The sequence below is a fragment of the Peromyscus maniculatus genome, chromosome 12 (genome assembly GCF_049852395.1).
Source record: "Peromyscus maniculatus bairdii isolate BWxNUB_F1_BW_parent chromosome 12, HU_Pman_BW_mat_3.1, whole genome shotgun sequence".
Taxonomy (NCBI): domain Eukaryota; kingdom Metazoa; phylum Chordata; class Mammalia; order Rodentia; family Cricetidae; genus Peromyscus; species Peromyscus maniculatus.
The window spans coordinates 9,714,823-9,736,562 of record NC_134863.1 but is presented as its reverse complement, the minus strand read 5'-3'; the positions used below and the strand labels follow the sequence as shown (position 1 = coordinate 9,736,562).

Below are 21,740 nucleotides of genomic sequence, written 5' to 3'. Positions count from 1 at the left end.
AACCCAGCACTTGGGAGACTGAGGCAGGAGGATTGCTGCTACGAGTTTTAAGGTCAGCTTGGGCTATATAACAAGAAGCAATAAAATAAATGAAGAATATTTAAAAAGCCAGGCAAGGTGGCTCATATCTGTAACCCAACACTTGAGAAGCTGCCACAAGTTTAGTGCCAGCCTGGGCTTCATAGTGAGTTCAAGGTCAGCCTGAGCTACAGAGAAAGACCCTGCATCAAAGCCACAAACAAACAAAATAGGATCCAGAGAGGCAAGCTGCATAAAAATCTCTTTCTCTAGCCATGTGATGCTTACATTTACCTTGAGTTATGCCTGTAGTTAACATATGCTTATTCTGTGACTTCTTTTAGCTTTAATTTCTAAGTTTCTTTGCTAAAACTTGTTTTTTTCCAAGTCAATATAAGGGATAGTACATATCTTTCTATTCTCCATTTCTTTCCTCTTAAGGACAAAGCATGAAAGGAAGGAACGGCACAGGAGGGCTGGAAAGATGGATTAGCGCTTAAGATCGTGCAGAGGACCAGCGTCTGCTCTAGCGCTTGCTCTGGAACCACCTGTATTCCCAGCTCCAGAGCATCCAACACCTTCTTCCTGGCCTCTGTGGACACCTGCACTCATGTGGTACGCATGCATACACTCAGGCACACATACATATACACAGAAAACAACAAATCTGTAAAACTGGTGAGACAGGGTCTTGCCATGAAATGTAGGCTGGCCTCAAAGTCCTTATCTTCTGTCTAAACCTCCTGAGAACCGAGATTACAAATGTGTACCACCACTCCCAGCCTTACCCTCATTTTGAAGATGAGAAAACTGGCTGAGAAAGATTAGCGCACTCAAGCATGTGGATACTAGGAACCACGCCTCCAACGATAAAGCATTACTTCAAACAACAAGATAGAAGGTACAGTGGCCAAAGTGCCGAGCTTATGTCATGGAGTGAAAAGGCAGCACAGCCCAGGGTGACCCCTGGCTGGCTATCCAGGGGTGGAGATGCTCTGAGATCTCAGTCAGAGCTTCTGAGGGGTGCTGGTGCTTGAGGCGGATGCCTAGACAGCGCCTCTGATGAGCACAGCATCAGATGAGACGCCAAAGGAGAATTCTTTGGTTGAGACTGTTGTTTCAGCTTTGATGAACACAATTTCTTGAGAAAGCTGACGAGAGTTCTCAAGGACAGAAAGGGAGGTCATTCTTGGCCAGGTTCAGTCCCTTCCCTTCATGAGCACCACAGGGTTTGTGGGATGACTGTCCAGAAAGCAATCGAAGGATCAAAAGCAGACAAGAGAAATTCTTAGAACCTGTGGGCATCTTCAAGGAGAACAGTGCCAGGCGTGGTAGATCAAGCTGAGGTCGATAATGCCTTTACATGCCACTGGAGCAAGAAACTGGGGCTATATACCGACTCTGTGGTGGTTTGAATGGCCCCCACACACTCATGTTTGAATGCTTGGTCCCCAGTTAGTGGAAGTGTTTGGAAAGGATTAGGCGGTGTGGCCTTGTTGGAGGAGGTAAGTGAGCTTTAAGGTTTCAAAAGCCAGTGTCATGGCCATTCAGTCCCCACCCCTCCGCAGACCTCTCCTCCTTGTCTCTCTCTCACTGCAGATCAGGTGTGAGCTCTCAGCTACTTCTCCAGCACCATGCCATGCTTGCCTGCCAGCATGCTCCCTGCCTCGATGATCATGAAACAACCCTCTGAAACTGTAAGCAAGTCCTCAATTAAATGGCAGCTCACAACTGTCTATCACTGTAGTCTCGTGGGATTTGATGTGAGACTCTTCTCCTGTGCACACATGTAGGCAGACAAAACACCCATATACATAAAAACATAAATAAATACTTTGCAAAATAAGAACAAAGAGCAGCAGATAGAGATAACATCATCAAAGTGGGCACTCACAACATCTGGAAGACACTAACTAGGGAGTCAGCTGGAGTTCCTGCTTGAGTTTTCTCTCCATGAATGAGCTTCCTATGGCTGAACTTCCAACTGCTTTTTGCTGTGGGATGTTCTGTATGTCAAATGTGTTGCTCTGATTGGTTATTAATAAAACACTGATTGGCCAGTAGCCAGGCAGGAAGTATAGGCAGGACAAGCAGAGAAGAGAATTTTGGGAAGTGGAAGGCTGAGGCAGAGGGACGCTGCCAGCCGCCGCCATGACAAGCAAGATGTAAGGTACCAGAAGGCCACGAGCCATGTGGCAACTTATAGACTAATAGACATGGGTTAATTTAAGATAGAAGAATTAGAGAGCAAGAAGCCTGACACAGCCATTCAGTTTGTAAGCAATATAAGTCTCTGTGTGTTTACTCCGTTGGGTCTGAGCGGCTGTGGAACTGGAAGGTGAGGGACATTTGTCCTGACCACGGGCCAGGCAGGTCTGGAGAAAACTCCAGCTACAGCTTTTCCCCATGTATCCTCTCTTAGAGATGATTCTACCTGTTTTCAAGGGCCTGGTTTTTTAAATTTTACTCATGGGCTGTTTTACTGTCCTCTTCCCTCCCTCATCCCCAGGCAAGTGGCCTTGGAGGACTCTTTGAGATGAACATGACCGGGTCTGAGTTGGGAGGAATGGAACATCACTTCCAAGCCAGCTTCTTAGTGAGCTCAAACAGCACACAATGACTTACCAACGCAATGTACATCACACTAACATGCAGGGCCCTGGTTCCCTCTGCAGCACCACATAAGCTGGATGTGGTGTCATATCCCCACAATCCTGGTACAGGGGAGGTGGAGGTGGAAAGGTCAGAAGTTCCATGCTGTCCTCAGCTCCACGGCTGTTAGAGAACCCATGCCTTCTAAGCTGCAATAAAGGCAGAACACATCCAGCCCACCCCCATCTTCTGTCTGAGTACTGGCTCATTTCATGGGTCACATACTAACCAAGCTCTACCTGCTACCCAGAGAAAGAGTAACCTCAAGACCTTATGTAGTCTAAGTCGCATAAGCCCTATTCTTCTGCCTTGTTTACACAGCACAGGTCACATATTAACTAACCCTGCTTCCTCACAACATAAGATCTCCCTTCCCTGAGAAACCTTTAAGAGTAGACACCTTGCGTCTTACTTGGAGTGGAACCAACGCTTCTTACTCTGGTTCCTGCAGCATTAGTAAACTGGTTGCCTGAAAAACGACTGGTCTCAGCATCTCCCTCTCTCAAATCCCCCTCTCTAAAAAAATCCAGCAATAGTGGAAGTCATCCTGAGAAGCATTAAGACCCTGTTTTGAAAACTAAATAAAGGAGCTGGAGAGATGGCTCCATTGTTAAGAACACTGACTTTTCCAGAGGAAGAAGGTTAGGGTCCCAGCACCCACCCGTGGTGGTTCACAACCCTCTGTAACTCCAGTTCTGGATAATCTGATGCCCTCTTCTGGCCTGCATGGGCAATGCATGCATGCACAAATGCAGGCAAAACTCTAAAACACAGAAAAGAAAACCTTTAAAAGCCAGTGGTGGCGTACACCATCGGCCCCAGCACTTGGGAGGCAGAAACAAATGGATCTCTGTGAGTTCTCGGCCAGCCTGGTCTACAGAGTGAGTTCCAGGACAGTTAGAGCTGTTACACAGAGAAACCTTGTCTTGAAAAAGCCAAAAATAAATAAATACAACCCTTAAAAAGCAAACTTAAATAAATAGAGCTAGAGATATGACTTAGTGGCTAAGCGTGCTTGCTGCTCCCAGCACCCACGTCAGGCAGCTAGCTCAGACTGGAGCTCCAGGGGGACCCACCAGCCCTGCATCAGATGCATAGACCCAATACAGACACGCACATACAAAGAACAAAAAGTGATAAAAAAAATAATAATAATTTAAAAAAATGAATCCTAGATAGTTTTCCTTCAACTTAAGTGTCTTCTTTAAGTGAACTTGGAGGGGCGGGGGGGGGGGGGGGGGAAGGGGGCAGGACAGGAGAGGAGGAGAGGGGAAGAATATGAAAATGAATATCCTTGTCCTGACAAACGCAACCAAAGGTAAGGACTCTCAAAGCTGATAGCGACAACTGGTCAAGCCAGAGTGGCAAGCAGTTTTATCGCAGGCCTGCCTGTCAGCCACAGAGGAGTCAAAGAGATGTTTCCCTCCCACAGGAAGTGCTCAATGAATAGGCTTTTCTTTTCTTTCTTTCTTTTTCTTTCTTTCTTTCTTTCTTTCTTTCTTTCTTTCTTTCTTTCTTTCTTTCTTTCTTTTCCTTTCTCTTTCTTTCTTTCTTTTCTTTCTTTCTTTTTTTTTTTTTTTTTTTTTTTTAAGGTTAATGGGAGATGAAAAAGAGACCTCAAAGCCTATTAGATGCCCCTGGATGTCAACCCTCCTCATGATCTCCACCTTGTGGAGGCAACACATTTCCTTCCTTTTAACAGAGGCATGGCTGTATTAGCGAAGCGCAGAAGAGAGAAGTACATGACAACTTTGATCATCAGAAACCAGAACCAACCAAACGGTTTCAAGATAGAAACAAAACAAGGTCATGAAAGGAGTTCTTCGTGCCTTGGAAAATTACAACTTTTGTTCGACTCGTGCGTCTTATTAAAACAAAAAGGCAGCGAAGGGACTGATACAGGCGACCTTAACGGATTTACAAGGGAAAGACATCATCCTCTTCGCTGATGGTAGTACACTCCAACTCTCTGGCCCTCAGATATCCCAAGTGTGTTAGAAAGTGTTAATTAAACAAGCCTTAGTCCAAGCACTAAGGTCGGCTAAGTCCTGCTCTTGTGCTTTGGCTTTGGGAGGTAGAGGGCTCTTTGAAGACAATTAACATACCACTCGGGCCTCGCTCAAGACGAATTCCTTTAACCTGATTCTACCTTAAATAAATATTAGCAGCCAGGGAATGGGTTTCGCCCTCTAGCGGAACCCAGGTGGCCCGGGAGCCCACCGGGAGTAAGAACTACATTTCCCAGGGTGCTCCGGGAAAGGGGCTGCCTCTCCCCCCATTGGCCGAGGATGGGTGACGCCGAGTGTTTTGGCCCAACGGTCACATGTTTTCTTTGTTGTGAGCGGTGGCAGAGGCTGGTGGCTCCAGGAGACGCCGGCGCAGCCGAGACCGTGGGTCGCCTCTTCCAGCCTGCGCCGAGAGGTACCGGGGTGGCCGCTCCAGGCAGCCCGCGGCCGCGGCGCTGACCACCGGCACCTACGGGGCGGGGGAGACGAGGGCCCCGGCAGCCCGAAGCCCGGCGCGGCCTCGGGCGTGGGGACCGGGCGGGGACGAGCCCTGCGGCGGCGATGCGCTTCGGGCGGAAGCGCCCGGAGTGCTACGGCCTCGGACCTGGCGTTTCCGTGGGGGTGAGGGCGACCGTGGGTGCTGTCGCCGAGCGCGGACGCGATCGGGGTGCCGGGGCCACAGCCGCCCGGCCGCGGGGTTGCGAAACCGGCTAGGCGTGGTCACCTGACCGTTACCCGCCCCCGCTGAGCCTTTGTTTACCGGGAGCGCGGCCGCGGGACGTCCCGGGGGAGCCCCCGCCCCACCGCCGGCTTCCTTCTTAATTTAGTTCCCCATGTCCCCGCCCCCCCCGCTTCCCCCCCAAGTCCCGGACACCGGAGGCGAAGACCGTTCCGGCGGCTCCGATTGGGCGCCGCAGGCGGGACCCGGCCGCCGAGTTCCGAGTTTTTATTGGCGGGGGCTGGTGTCTGGGTGGCCCGCGCCGCGCAGTCCCGCCCTCGCTTGAAGGTGACCTGGAGGACGCGGGCGCCGCGGGAGGGGGGACCACGGTGGGGGGCGTGCCCCGCGGAGGCCCGGGCGAACCCCGAGCCGACGGGCTGCGGGCACAGAGTGACAGGACAGCGCGGAGAAGTGCGCTGCTGCCAACCTGCCCTGGCCGGCTCTGCGCAGCCTGTGATAGCAGAGGGTGAACCACAAGGTCCCTTTTGGGGAAGCCTGAGCGTGTGTGTCCGCGCTAGCGGATTTTAATGCTGCGTTTTGTTCTGAACGGCGTGCTAGCTGTTTGCAGCTGGCACCCGGCAAGTCCACCAGGTGGTTGGTTGACAAGGTTTTGGTCTTTCGTTTTGTTTTTCTTTTATTGGGATTTAAAATCTACCCTTTGCCACTTAAGGTTTAAAAGGTTACCTTAAAAAAAAAAAAAGATTATGTGAAGTTATTTGCCTAAAAATTAGTTTTGTTTGTTTTTTTTTAGTGCACTTTCTTAGTTTTTCCTGTTGGGGATTTTTCAGCACACACACTTTGGTGTATTAATCTTCCAGGTAACTCAGAAGTTTCTGAGAAGGGAGTTGAAAGCGTATCTTGGAAAACTAAATTAATATCACTGAAAGACCAGTCATTTTTAGCCAGAGGATATTAAAGATTGTCTTCCCAAGCCCTTAAGCTTATGGGGGTCTCAGGTTTTGTCATTTTTATAGCAGAAAAAAAGTGAAGTTCTCCAGTGAAGCAGGTCTTACTGGCTATACATTCTTAACAGATTTTTTTTTAAAGATGTTGTTATTCCGTGTATGGGTATTTTGCCTTCTTGTATCCACCACTTGGGTTCAATGCCAAAGAAGGCCGGATGAGGGCGTCAGATCTCCTGGAAGTGGAGTTGCAGGTGGCTCAGGTTGTCATCTGCCTTGTGGTTGCACAGAACCAAACCTGCTGAACCTGCTCCAGCTCCGCTTAATATTAAAAATTCAAGTAGTGATGACTATCAGAATAAGCAGCTGTCTGATCAGAACACATAATCACTAGTGTACTAAGGCTATTTATTTAATAGACCTTAATATATGCAAATGCTATCCACTATACTTCAATAAAAACTACCGTCTGGTAAGTCGTTTTTCTTCAAAGCCTGTGATTTAGTCTCTAAACAGGAAGAAGAAAATAATATTCAAAGAGTTATCAGTTCAATCTTAAACTTCACTGGCCTTTGTTCAAGTTGCTAAAACCTTAAATGGATTTTCAGTGTGCTTTTTAACTTCCTTGTTTTCCTGCCATTTCGTTAAGATTCAAAGGTCAAACCTTTCAAAAATAAATACTTAGTAAATACATTGCAGCATTTATTCTTGTATGAACTTTACTCTTACCTTGAAAATTATAGACAACTCTTTCATCAGATACATAGGTATGGACTCTGTAATGAAAAATGTCAATCAGATGTCCTCACAAGCCTTCATACAGAAAACATGCTTTATTTCTGTTGTGGCTGCAACAGAGACAGTTGGATGTTGTAACATCTCTGTTCTTTATGCTATAAAACCCTGGAAGCGCAACCAACTGAGTCCCCTGTGGGTAGTCCAGTTATTTGAGATGCTGGGATTGCTCATAGACCCAGGAGTTCAAGACCAGCCTGGACAACATAGACCTTGGGGATGGGGGCAACAACAGAATAGCTAATTAACTTCAAGAGTTGTGACTCCTCCAACTTAAATTCAGGCCCTCTAAAATGTAGCCACTGAGTTCTCTCTAGTTGCCTGATCATCTTAGATGACCTGAAACATTGAAACTAAATAAAATGAGAGAACTCAAGCATTACAGAGTGGAGGTCATGCCTGGAACCCCAGCAGGGGATCTAGAATCGGTGCCAAACCTGCAATACACAAAGAGACCCGGCTCAAAGCAAAAGTGATTAGATTAGAAAGATTAGATTAGATTAGATTTGATCTCTATAATTTGTGCGGTACTAAGTTAAATAAAAATGATTGGCTTCCAAGTGTACTTGATATTAAAAGGTGATTTAGGATCTAAGGTAACACCACAGTTGGTATAGCTGTAATAAGCCAAAACTGATCTTGGTAGCAAGAAAGGTAACTATCAAAATTCTGTTTCTCCCCGCCTCCCCTGCAGCAGGATCTTGTTTTGTAGCCTTTCCTGGCTTGGTACCTGCTATGTAATTCATAATAGCCTCTAACTCACAGTGATCCTCCTGCCTCAGCTTCTGGAGTGCTGGGATTACAAGTGTTAACTCTCTTGCTTTGCTAGGCCTTTCACTTTTAAATCAAAATGCAGTAAGTATTGGAGGGGTGACTGACAAAATGGCATTGTTTCCATGTCAGGTCTAGTAACGGGCCTAAGTTAGGGAAAGCTTTTTAGACAGTGGGAACACCTGAAATGTATATGTATTTGTAAAATTTATAGTTTTACGTAAGTTTTATATAAGCTTGTGAAATTGATATAAATATGTAAAAGTCTGCTTGGTTTAGCGTAGTACTTTGTAAAGGATTTAGTCTTCTGGAAGCATTTGCTAGCATCCTTTTACATTACCATTAGATCTTTAAAGATAACTCTCTTTCAGTTACCCTTTCTTGTTTCTGCTTCAGCCGTGGTTCAGTTTGAGGAAATGTGATGTGGAACATGGATGGCAGGGATGGCTGGCAAGTCGTAGGGACTATACTAATAGAAGGCCACAGGTTTCTTGTTTTCTGGTCTTTGGAAGGCCTTAGTTGGTCCATACTGTCTGCCTGTAATGTCTTTGTAGAGGATTCTTTTAAAGGAAAACAAAGCTTGTTATGTTGCCACACTGTAAGTCACACCTTATACACCCTGTCCCTTGTCCTTGACGTATTCGGATCTTCAGCATTACCTAGTTGGGCATTGTGGCACCTTTAATCCCTGAGGCAGGCAGATCTCAGTAAGTTTTAGGCCAGCCTGGTCTACATAGTGAGTTCCAAGCCAGCCAGGGCTACATGGAGAAAGAAACCCTTTCTCAAAGAACAACAAAATACCAATTTAAAAGAAGAAAAAAGTAGGGTTGGGCATTTAGCTCAGTGGTAGAGTGCTTGCTAGGCCCTGGGTTCGGTCCTCAGCTCCAGAAAAAAAAAAAAAAGCCAAAGTATTACCTACAGAAGTAAAGTCCTACAGAAAATGCTGGATGGGCTATTTTCTACTCAGATGGTATAATCCTGCATCAAACGAATCATTCCAATTTGTGCTTGAGTTCTGCTGGAGAAATGCTGAGAATGTGGATCCATATTAGTGTTGGAGTCTTGTTTGATCCTAGTGCTGGCCAACCTTACAGTATCTAAAGTTGAATTTGAGTCTAGAATTTGCTGCCCCCGTGTCAGACACAGTGGGCACTCTTTCATTGGCCTTGGGCCTTACTCGATACTGGTGAAGAATACTCACTAATCCTAATTAGGTAGGACTGACAAGCCCCTAACTTGACCAAGATGCAGTGTTCTTTATTAAATGTACACCCGAATTAGACTGCCTAATGAAAATAAGGAAATACACAAGATAGTGTTCATGTCCTAATCACAGAGTAGTCTGAATATAAAGATGTGATTTTGTATTTTTTTAAGTTGGTTATTGGTTTTGATATCAAATCTGCCCAAACTTAAGAATTTACAAGTTCTTGTTATGGATGACTGGATCAGAAACCAGAAGCAACCACTAATATTTAAATACGGTTGCTGTTCTGTGCACAGCTCTAAATCCTGGTCGTTTCTCTTAAGCATTCTTCTCCATCTCCTACACACACACACACACACACACACACACACACACACACACACACACACACACACTGGGGCATTAGTGCTTATGTAGACATTAACTCTATAAGATTCAATAAAGCAGGGGGCTGGAGAGATGGCTCAGAGGTTAAAAGCACTGACTGCTCTTCCAGAGGTCCTGAGTTCAATTCCCAGCAACCACATGGTGGCTCACAACCATCTGTAATGAGATCTCTGTAATGAGATCTGGTGCCCTCTCTGGTGTGCAGACATACATACAAACAGAACACTGTATACATAATAAATAAATAAATCTTAAAAAAAAAGATTCAATAAGGCAGAAGAAATAAAAATATGTATTAAATTATTTTATAGATTTATATGAAGATTCTATATAAATATACATTACAAAAGCTTACAAGTGAGTGGGTTTTCTTTATTAACTTGGGGTTTTTCTTAGGTTGATTACATAGTTATGTGGTACATAATGCATACACTGATTACTTTGGGCATGTTGATAGCACAGCTCTTAAAGTACTCAAATTCCATCATATTTGAGTGAAATGTAAGGTTTTTGGCATTCTCCAAATATTCAAAGTGGAATTATCACAGGGTAAACATTTCTTCATCTCACTGTCAAATTTAGCTTACTATTGCAACGAATAGTAAAAGAAATTTGAATCTAATTGAACATAAAATTATTAATTTTCTTTGAGTTACTATTAATGATCTATATGAAAACGAACTTCCAGTTAGGAACTGCAATTTACTAAGAACTGTTTTCACCGTATCACTGATGCACTTGACTGATAGTGTCTGATTTGTATGTCGCTGTTCTCTATTTTAGGTGTGGAAATATAAACAACACAAGTGTTTGCCTGGGGCTTTGTGAAACAAATGCTAAGAAGGTATATTTATGTTTATTAGCTATTTACGATGCATTGTTCTTAGAGAGTTTAAACCATTTCATTCTTTTTTTTCTTTTTTGGTTTTTCGAGACAGGTAGCTTTACTCACTTGGTAGCCCAGGCTGGCCTTCGAACTCCCGAGTGCTGGGATTAAAGGCGTGCACCACCACCGCCCGGCTCCATTTCATTCTTTAACCTGGGATCATTTAATGCCAGTCAGAATAATAGTGAATAGCAATGGCCAGTAGCTTTCTCTATGTAACCCTAGCTGTCCTGGAATTCACTCTGTAGACCAGGCTGGCCTCGAACTCACAGAGATCTCACAACAATACGCCTGCCTCTGCCACTCCCTCCACCCCCCACCCTCAGTACTGGGATTAAAGGCCTGCGCCAGCACCAGACCAGACAAGTTCTATCTTAAGACAGAATTGAGTTGAGTGTGATGAGGTGCACTTGTAATCGCAACATTCGGGAACTGTGGTTACATTAACTATGGCTAGTTTGTATGTAAAAAGTAAGTAAGGCAGTGGTGGTGGCACAGTTCTTTAATCCCAGCAGAGGCAGGTGGATCTCTGTGAGTTCGAGACCAGCCTGGTCTACAGAGTGACCAGGACATTCAGGACAGCCAGGACTGTTGCACAGAAAAACCCTGTCTTGAAAAACAAGCAAACAAATAAGTAAGTGAATACTTTATTTCTAATAAATGAGAAAGCAAAGGCTGAGTAATTATATATGGAAGGCCAAAAGTTTAACTTTGAAAGCATATCATATTTTAAGATGACCCTGTGCAAACCATTTACCCTGTGATAAATAGTAAGAGTTTGTATTTGGTTCTCTTGTGGAAGGCTGGTTAATAGAGTTTTCTTAGAAAGTCCAGAGATAGCAAGTCTTAGTCAACCTCCATGTCCCCAGTTTGACCTAGTACTGATACATTCATTGCACTAGCTACAGAAAGCTGTTCCGTGTTTTCCTGTAGGCGTCAAGGAAATGAAAATGTGCGTGGAGCCAGTGGGCTCAGGTAGATGAGGGGTTGTTTTACTTAGAGCAGTGGTTCTCAACCTTCCCAGGGCTGTGACCCTTTAGTACAGCTCCTCATGTTGTGACTCCAACCATGAGATTATTTCGTTGCTACTTCATAACTGTACCTTTACTACTGTTACTAATCGTAATGTGAATACCTGATACGTGACCCCACAGGTTGAGAACTGATGGCTTAGAGAGAGGGAGGTTTTGTCCTTGTTAGGTGGCTGGTTGTTTGATTGATTCATTTTGAGTTTTTAGACAGGATATCTCGGTGTAAGTCAGGCTGGCCCCAGACCTGCAGCCATCTTCCTGCCTCTCCCTCTGAGTGCTGAGATTGCAGGCATGCATTGCCATGCCCAGCTTAAGGAGGTTTTTATTGGCAGCACCAGTAGTGATATCTCTCATCAAAGTACCAGTGGTTCATGTGAATTTGTTTCAGCCTAAAATACAGTAGTGATGCTGATGATGATGATGAACTAGGTAAGCTGTTACAAAGAATAAATTCTTGATTTGGGAAACTGGCTTTTAGCTAATTCAATCATAATTTGAATCTGGAATAGTAAAGATTCAAATATGAATTTCTTTCCGTGTCATAACCATTTCTGTCTGTTTCTGTGTTTGTTTTGAGACAGGGTCTCATGTTTCCTGGACTGGCCTAGAACACACTCACTCTCTCACTCTCTCTCTCTCCACCCCACCCCCACCCCACCCCCCACCCCCGAGGATGACTCTGAACTATCCTCCTGCCTCTACCACGGACGTGCTGTTTACAAGCACACACCACCACCACGCTGGTTAGAGAAAAGGAGGTGTTACTGCTTCTCTTTTTGTACTGGTTAGGGTTTGTTTGTTTGTTTGTTTTTTGTCAACTTGACTCAGGCAAGAGTTATTTGGGAAGAGGAACCTCAACTGAAAAATGCCTCCATTGGATTACTTGTAGACAAGTCTGTAGGACAATTTTTGATGGTTGATATGGGTGGGCCCAGGCCCCATGGAGGCATACCACCCCTGGACAGGTGGTCCTGGGTGGTATAAGAAAGCAGGCTGAGCAAGACATAGGATACAATCCAGTATCCATTCCACATCCTCTGCTTCAGTTCCTGCTTCGAGTTCCTGCCCTGACTTCCCTAGTGATGGAGTGTGACTTGAGCGTTCCAAGCTGAAATGAACCTTTTCTCCTTAATTAGCTTCTGGCCGTGGTGTTTATCAGAGCAATAGTAAACCTAACTAACACTTTTCTCCAGATTTCCACTATAAATAGGTAGTGCTGTTTGAAAATGTTAAATGTGCTTGTTAGTTAGGCACTGCTCTTTATTTTCTCATTCATTCATTCATTATGCTAGAGGGCACAAGTGTGCTACAGAATGTATATGGATGTCAGAAAATGACTTGTGCCAGGCGATGGTGGTGCACACTTTTGATCCCAGCACTTGGGAGGCAGAGACAGGCAGATCTCTTGAGTTCAAGGCCAGCCTGGTCTACAGAGTGAGTTCCAGGACAGCCAGGGCTGTTATACAGAGAAACTGTCTCAAAACAAACAAACAAACAAACAAACAAATGACTTGCAGGAGTCAGTTCTCTCCTTCCACTACCTGGGTTCTGGGGATCCAGCTCAGGTTGTCAGGCATGTGGGCAAGGGCCCTCACCCACTAAGCCTTAGTAACAGCTCCCATCTGCGACTGAGAAATATGTCCCAGTTCCTCAAAGATGACTGTGAGTAACCAAAGGACTTAGTCACTCGACTAAGACAGTTCATTTTTGTTTTCTTGAGACAGCATCTCACTTATGTAGCCTTGGCTGGCCTGCTGGAGCTCTCTGTATAGACCAGGCTAGCCTAGAACTCACTACATAGCCAAGCATAACCTCAGACTCTTGAGTTCCCAAGTGGTGAGATTACAGATATGTACTTGATCCTAGTTTGTGTGATACTAGATCAAACCCAAGGCTTCATGCATGCTTGGCAAACACCTTACCAGCTGAGCTCTGCCCCCACCCAAGTCCATCGACTTTTTAATAGCTGTAAATAAACTGCTCTGTCTTGAAGACATCCTGGGGTTTAGTTAATAGGGTCTTTAGCTTGTTTTAACTATTTGCTGTTAATACAGCACTGAACATCTATGTATATAAATTATTCCACAAATTCCTGATTATTTCTTTAAGAAAGTGGTGGAAAATGAAGCTGGCTAGACAATTTATGTATTTTTAAAGTATAGTGATAGGTAAATACTTAAATATTTAGATAATAATTGTTCAAACAAAAAAGATAAAAGCTGTTTATGTTAATGTTCTGGCTGTAAGCCATGCCTGGTGGTGTCTGCCTATAATCACAGCTTCCAGGAGGCTGAGGCAGGAGGAGTTCAGACTATCCTGGACTATATAGGGGAGACTTTGTCTCAAATAAACAAAAATAACATCTAGAAGACTGTTAGTCCAGCTCTGCATGCTTTCTTACTTCTACCATGCAGGAGACGGGGACACTGCTGGCCTAAAAGAGTATATATAACCCTTTGAACTGAGGACTGCCAGGATATCACAAAGTAACTCTCATGTTCTAATCCTACATTGCAAATTTTTTTATCAGTTTTTATTAAAATAAGCTAGTATATGTTGTAGAATATATTAATCATGTGACTTTGTTATGTTTACATAAAAAATAAAATTGTATAATTATTTTTATTTTTCTTTAGACACATAAAGAAGATCCCTAGCAGCCATTTCTCAACAATTATATAGTCAACTGATGTAACAATGGTACTAATATTGGGACGCAGACTAAACAGAGAGGATCTTGGGGTGCGTGATTCCCCAGCAACTAAGCGCAAAGTTTTTGAAATGGACCCCAAATCTCTGACAGGTCATGAGTATTTTGACTTCTCTTCAGGATCATCCCATGCTGAAAACATACTCCAGATATTTAATGAGTTCCGAGACAGCCGCTTATTCACAGATGTCATCATCTGTGTGGAAGGGAAGGAGTTTCCTTGTCATCGAGCTGTCCTCTCAGCCTGTAGCAGCTACTTCAGAGCCATGTTCTGTAATGACCACAGGGAGAGCCGAGAAATGCTGGTTGAGATCAACGGCATTTTAGCTGAAGCTATGGAATGTTTCTTGCAGTATGTGTATACGGGGAAGGTGAAGATCACAACCGAGAACGTCCAGTACCTCTTTGAAACCTCCAGCCTCTTTCAGATTAGTGTGCTCCGGGATGCGTGTGCCAAGTTCTTAGAGGAGCAGCTTGATCCTTGCAATTGCCTAGGAATCCAGCGCTTCGCTGACACTCACTCACTCAAAACACTCTTCACAAAATGCAAGACCTTTGCATTACAGACTTTTGAGGATGTGTCCCAGCATGAAGAGTTTCTTGAGCTTGACAAAGATGAACTTATTGATTATATCTGTAGCGATGAACTTGTTATCGGTAAAGAGGAGATGGTTTTTGAGGCAGTCATGCGCTGGGTCTACCGAGCTGTTGATCTTCGAAGGCCGCTGTTGCATGAGCTCCTGACACACGTCAGGCTCCCGCTCTTGCATCCCAACTACTTTGTTCAGACAGTTGAGGTGGACCAGTTGATCCAGAACTCCCCTGAGTGTTACCAGTTGCTGCACGAAGCAAGACGGTACCACATCCTTGGCAATGAAATGATGTCCCCGAGGACTAGGCCACGCAGGTGAGAAGACACTTTACGGATACAGCTAACAGAAGTTTGGGTTTTAAACATATATTTTAAACTGCTGAACTCAATCTCAGCGTACTCATTTAGGTGTATAGTTTATATGAGTCTTAGGCAGTTGAAGGTCTCTTTGGAGACTTGGAGATGTAGCTTCGATTTTACGGTTCTTGCCTACATAAACTGGGTGTGGTAGCACATACCTGTAATCTTAGCACACAGAGACAGGTGGATCAAGAGTATCTTCAGGTATATACATAAACCCTACATTTCAGATCTCTATTTAATGTCAGTCTCAACTTTCAATGATTTTTTTTTTTTTTTGGTGTTTCTGTTTTTGGGAGCACACATTATATAGCCCCAGGCCGGACTTAAACTCTCTATGTAAGCTGACATTGAACTCCTGATCCTCTTGTCTGCCTCCAAGTGATAGAATTACTGATATATGCCCCATGCCCAACTCAAGTGCTTTGTCTGAATTTGAAACTTATATCCACATTAAAGAATATTCAGTAAGCATATGTTTGGAGTGAAATGTGACTATTAGTGTTATAGATGTAATTTTATCGATGCCTATGGAAAGTCCTCCTGCCCACAGAGGAAGTGCTCTTGCCCACTGGGCCATCACCCTGGCCCTGTTTTCCAGCCAACTTGTAAGGGAACCGACCCTTTTTTCACTGTTTCTCAACAGTGAAAAGTGTGTGTCAGGTTGCAGCATCAACCCATTTGGAAAGCAGCAGGAAGAACTAAAGTAGAATTCTAAATTGGAGGCTGTTGGTGATGCACTAGCAGGTGCTTCTCCTGCATAAGCATTCCCTGAAATTCCAGAGATGATCCTTTGTTTACAAGTCTGCTACCGACCCCTGGTGCTTCCATCCTGTTTTGCCTGTTACTGTATTGTTTAGTTACTGGAAGCTGTCTTGTTTTGTATAGATTTGTGTCGGGGAAACTCCTGGGTTCTCCACTCTCCACTCCCTAACTCCAGTACCTCCTCTGACTTCAGCTGCTGTCTTCAGTCAGGACTGAACGCTCTAATCAAGTCGTCAGAGACCTTGTTTGGTTTGCTAGTCTCCTTTCAGTCTGGAGCTAGCTTCATGGCTCTTGAGGTGTTGGGTCGATTCTGGTGCTAGGGACAGAGTTGATGGCCTTGTAGTACGTGTTGGGGAGTTCTCTACCGCCAAGCCACACCCTCATACCTGGGATCTAACCTTAACTGCCATATCTACCTGGAAACTCCGCTGGCTTCGGGAATACCATTGACCTGACTTGCTGTTGGCCAGTGTTCTTTTCCAGGGTTCACGTCCTGATTCTGGTGTCAGGCCATAGTGTTACTTGTTCAGGCTGCATCTTTTTGTCGGCCTTATATACTTTCCTGGGTGACTTTATCTCATCCAGACCATGATTTTCATTACCCTGAACACTGCATACTATCAGCTCTAACCCTGACTCTTTAACACATATTTTCTCACTTCCTCATTCGTATTTCTTTTAAATTTTTGAATAATTTTTACCTAATGCCTTTTTGTTTTGCATGATTTATATTATTAATTTATAGACATATTTGTTACTTGATTGTGTGTATCTTTTAGAATAGCATAAACAAAATAACTTTTACAATTAAAGGTTCATATTAGCTACAACCCAATCCATATTTAAATTGTCTTTTGATATATCTGGATCTAGAATCTCCCATTATATCTGGTTATTTCTAAGAAGTCTCTTTTAATCCAAAACTGCTTTTTCATGTTTCTGACTTGATAGAACAATTTCTATAGCCCACCTTCTAGATTCTTGTATGGCCTCCTTTGGACGTATTTAGCTACGGATATTTCCTAGAAAGTGCTCGCTGGCTTTATGTAGGTTTCAGAATAGACATGAGTTAGTACTATAGACACATTTTACAGAACCCCAAACTTGGGTTTAGAGAAGTGACTTACTCAAGGTCACAGTTCAGTCGGGGACTTCACACTAGTCCACATACTGCCTCCTAGTGACTTTTGAGTTTGACTGTTTTGAAGACATTTCATAAAAATGATACTGTACTTTATAGGACTTTATTGATTACTCTTGTTTGCTTTTGAGACAAGGTCTCATATATCCCAGGCTGGCCTCCAGGCCTCCAGCCCTCTAACGTGGCCGAGGATGCCCTTGAACTTCTGACCCTGCTTTCACTTCCTCAGTTACTCAGTACTGGGACTTAGACCTGGGCCACCACACCAGCTGTTTCTGTTGCTTTCATTCAGTGCCCGTAGCATCCCTAGATTCCTTTCTTCCCTAAGCACTCAGCGAAGATGGGACTTGTTTCCAAGGTGAAAGGTTTGTTTATTTTTCACATTGCTGCACTATGGGGGTTGAACCCAGGGCCTGTGAATGCTAGGCAAGTACTCTGCCTCTGAGCCATTCTCCAACCCCTCTAGGAGGAAAGTTTAGTATTAGTGTGGAAAACATATTAACACCTGCATATGTGTAACCCTGTTCTCAGGTGTCTGAGGCAGGAGAATTGCTATGAGTGTGAGACCAGACTGAGCTATATAAATGAGTACCAGGCCAGCTAGGGGTACATAGCCAGACCTGTGTGAGACACAGGGAAAGGGGGAGATTGTACAAGTTTGGGGTTGAAATACTTGGGGTTTTTGTTGCTGCATTTTTTTTTTCTTTTGTGTGCATATGCCCTACAAGGCATGCTGTGTGTGGAGGACAGAGAATAACCTGTGGTGTAACTTCTCTCCTTCTGCTGTGCAGGTCCCAGGGTCAAACTCAGGTCATCAAGCTTTGTGGCAGGACTTTTACCCTCTGAGCCTTGTTGACAGCCTTGAAATACTTTTTTTCTAGCTGTTTCTGTTTTCGTTTTTTGAGATGTAATCTCATGTAGCCTCTGTGGTTTTGAACTTGCTATAAAACCAGAGCTGGCCTTGAACTCCTGGTCCTCCCATGTCTGCTGTCCTGTACCAGGATTGTAGCATGCACCACTGTACCCTGCATGAGGATACCTTTGGAACTCTGGAGAGTCATCTGGTCATCAGCTTGAACAATTCAGACTTCGTCTAGTAAGCATGTGCCGTCCTTGTATGCCAAGTGCTGCTTCAAAGCCTTTCTTTCACCTGGAGAAAAGTGACTTCCCCCTGGCAGGCCTCTGCCACCCCTTTGTCTCAGTCCTTGAATCTGGTGGTCCTGGTGTATCATATCCCTGACCTTTTGTTGCAGTCTAATTGAGACCGCCATTGCACTTCATTTGGATTTCTTTTTAAAGCTTGTGTGTGGACGTGGGTGGGTGGGTGGGTATTATGTCGGGGAACACTGGCACACAACAATTGGGTGAGTTAATTCTCTCCTTCCACTTTCCACAACTCAGGTTGTCAGGCTGCATATGGCAAGGGCCTCTTCACCCCCTGAGCCATCTCACCAGCCCCCATTTCAATTCCTTACCCCAGCCCAGTTCCTGGTTTCTGTATTTTTTTTTTTTCTCCGTTTTTTGAGATTGTTTCTCTCTGTGACCTTGGTTGTCCTGGAACTCACTCGTAGACCAGACTGGCCTCAAACTCCTAGAGCTCTACCTTTCTCCGTCTCCTGAGTGCTGGGACTCAGTTTAAAAGTCTGGTATTCCCAGCCCTAGGAATACCAGACTTTTAAACTACTGACTGGGAGTTTGGGTCTGAGGTTTGCATGGAGCTCCAGTTCAGATTGTCCCTGCCATAATGATTACCTGGAATTTCCCCTGGTGGATGCTGATTCTTTGTTTTGGTAGCACTAGGCTGCTACAAAATGAGGTTCCCAAGTAGGAGCATGGATAACATTGACCTGGACAAGTGTTTGCTGATGTGATGACCCTATTTGGCAAACTGCTCATATTGAGGGGCAAAGGTGCGCAAATACATCATTTTAAGGTTACAGTCAGCAGTTGGTTATATACTTGGGTCCTGACCTTTAATATTTATGCATGTTCATTTTTGTGGAAGTAAGTGCAGGTATGGGTCATGAGACTGAAAAGGGAACTGTGGGAGGGGAACAGGAAGTTTTAAGCAAGGGGGCTGGGAGGAGTAGAGGACATGAAGGAGGAAGGGGACTGCTGGGGAGGAAGAAGGGGTGGGAAGAGCAGACAAAACCAACTGGCTGCCTTGTATGCTGTTTTATTTTTTGTTGTGGTGTGTGGGGTGATCTGCCTGCGTGTATGTCTGTGCATCATAGGGATGCAGTTCCCTCAGAGGACACATGAGGGCATCAGATCCCCTGGAACTGCAATTACAGACCCATATGAGCCGCCATGTAAGTGCTGGGAATCGAACCCAGGTCTTCTGGACAAGCAGCAGGTGCTCTTAGCTGCTGAGCCATTTCTCTAGCCCCTGATTTTGAATTATTTTTCTTTTATGTTTATGAGTATTTTGCCTGCGTATGTAAGTGCACATGTGTATGCCTGGTACCTGCAGAGGTCAGGAGAGCACACTGGATCCCCTAGAACTGGACTCACAGATAGATGGTTGTGAGCCAACATATGGGTGCTGGAACCAAACTCAGGTCCCCTGGAAGAACAGCCAGTGCTCTTAACCACTGGGTCCTCTCTCCAGCCCCTGTATTTTTTATAAAGAAAATACTGATTTTTTTTTTTTTTAAAGAAAATTACATAGGTATTTCTCCGAATATTCCCTAACACCACCCCCTTTTTGTTAATGAGACAGGGTCTCCTTGCATAGCACAGGCTGTCCTTGAACTCAAAAGTGCCTCCACCTCACTTCCCAATTATTGGAATTAAAGGTGTATGCCACTATACCTAGCCTCTGTCTGTCCCCTTTTACCTGATGATGCAGTTACTTCATGATGAATATGGGAACATAATTATTATAATGAGGACAAAGCTTAAGTTCTCAGGAATAAGGAAGTTGCGAATATATTATTTCCTTAAGAAATAAGATTTTTGCTGGGCATTTTATGGTTTCCTCTACATGTACTTGCTGGAGCTTGGGCAACCTAACAATGCACACCTATTTTCCTAGTACTTGAGAGGTAGAGGCAAGAAGATGAAGAATTCAAGGTCTTCTTCAGCTACATAGCAAGTTCAAAGCTATACTGGGCTATATGAGACCCTCCAAAAAGTGTGTGTGTGTGTGTGTGTGTGTGTGTGTGTGTGTGTGTGTGTGTGTGAGAGAGAGAGAGAGAGAGAGAGAGAGAGAGAGAGAGAGAGAGAGAGAGACTGAGATTTAATGATGATTTAATAAGTCCATTCATTTTACAGGCAGTACAGCTGTGGCCCTGACTTGCTGTGACCACAGAAGTAGGCAGCAGAACCAGCTCTGACCTTGGTACTCTGAGTAACTTATTCTCCTACGTGGCTGGACACATGGGTCACCATTATGACATGTTTAGCTGCTTTGAAGTCAGGCACTTTACATAAAATATTCATTGTGTGTTTCCCTCACACCTGACCCTTAGGCAATTTTTTTGGTTTTTCAAGACAGGGCTTTTCTGTGTTGTTTTGGTGTCTGTTCTGGAACTCGATCTGTAGACCAGGCCTCAAAAAAAGGCATGCGCCACTGCCGCCCGGCGGCAATTCTTGAGGTACCTCTTCAAAGGATGTCTGTTATCAGTTTTAACTTCTTTTAGAAATATTCTCCCAGGCTTTCTGTACAGACGATACACTACTGCACTTACAGTTTCTTACCTTAAGACTTGCTTGGTTTCCTGTTTTTTTAATTGGCAATCCTGGAGGTTTAACCTAGGGCCTCACTCATGCCAGGCAAATGCTCTACACTGAGCTGTAAAACTTTGAAATTATTATATATGACCACATACAGATCTTTCCCCTTTGTGTTATTAGAGAAGCTTCCTAAGTCGTTCTCAAAGATTTTACTTTTAATTCTTTAAAATGGAGTGTGTGTGTGTCTGTCTGTCTGTCTGTGCATGCACACATATGAGTATAGTGCCCACAGAGGCTAGAGAGAATGTTGTATTCCTAGAGCTGGAGTTACAGGCACTTGGGTAGCCTGACAGAAGTACTGGACACTGAACCACTGTCCTCTACAAAACCAGTATGTGCTCTGAAGCCCTGAACCGTCTCTCCAGCCACCTCCATTCTCTGTTCTTCTAAGCGGCAGTTGAGTAGTTTTCTACTTATGGATCGGCCATAATTTTGGCTTTGCTGTTGTTCTGTTTTATTTTATTGAGAAAGGATCTCATTGTGTAGCCCTGGCTGTCCTGGAATTTGCTATGTAAACCAGGCTGGCCTCCAGAGATCTGCCTACCTAGTGCTGAAGGTAAGCGCCGGACTCTTGGCTCATAGTTTTTTCCTGTTGTATTTACCATTGGTCTGTTAATGGGCATTTGATTGTTTCTACCTCTTGACTAGTATGAGTAGGCGTCTGTAAATGTTTATTTAATAGAGTTTTTTTTTTTTTAAGCTTCATGTATTTGTGTGTTTTCATGCGCCATGGGTGCACTGTGGAAGTCAGTTCTAGGGAATCAGAGTCTGTCTGGCACTTGGCAGCAAGCACCTGTACCCACTGAGCCCTCATACTCATCCTCGCCTACCTTTTCATGATGGATATTTAGACTAGACTGCCGGGTTCTTATAGGGGGGTTTGGTTTGGTTTTGCTATTGTAAATAATGGTCAGTAGCTGCTGTGACCACATGTGCTTTTGCCTACATAAGATTAATTGAAGGGGGTCTTGAACTTCTGATCCTGCCTTTGACCTCCCAACTGCTAGGATTGCAGGTGTCTGTCACCATGCCTAGTTCATTGCCAGCATCTTTGCTACTCT

General features: G+C 44.3%; 1 protein-coding gene across 4 annotated transcripts in view; it reads left to right on the top strand.

The window, feature by feature from the left end:
• Nucleotides 1-4,891: 4,891 nt before the first annotated feature.
• Klhl24 (kelch like family member 24) overlaps nt 4,892-21,740 on the top strand; it is a 34,698-nt gene continuing 17,849 nt past the window's right edge. The window contains exons 1-4 of one of the 4 annotated variants that reach the window (XM_076548586.1): nt 5,013-5,091; nt 6,146-6,212; nt 10,240-10,300; nt 14,010-14,990. In XM_076548586.1, coding sequence (XP_076404701.1) covers nt 14,071-14,990 — 920 coding nt within the window. In that variant the 5' untranslated portion in view covers nt 5,013-5,091; nt 6,146-6,212; nt 10,240-10,300; nt 14,010-14,070. Of the gene's footprint in view, nt 5,092-5,209; nt 5,298-6,145; nt 6,213-10,239; nt 10,301-14,009; nt 14,991-21,740 lie in introns of those variants that run through there. The other 3 variants (XM_006987776.4, XM_006987777.4, XM_076548587.1) reach the window with 3 other exon arrangements.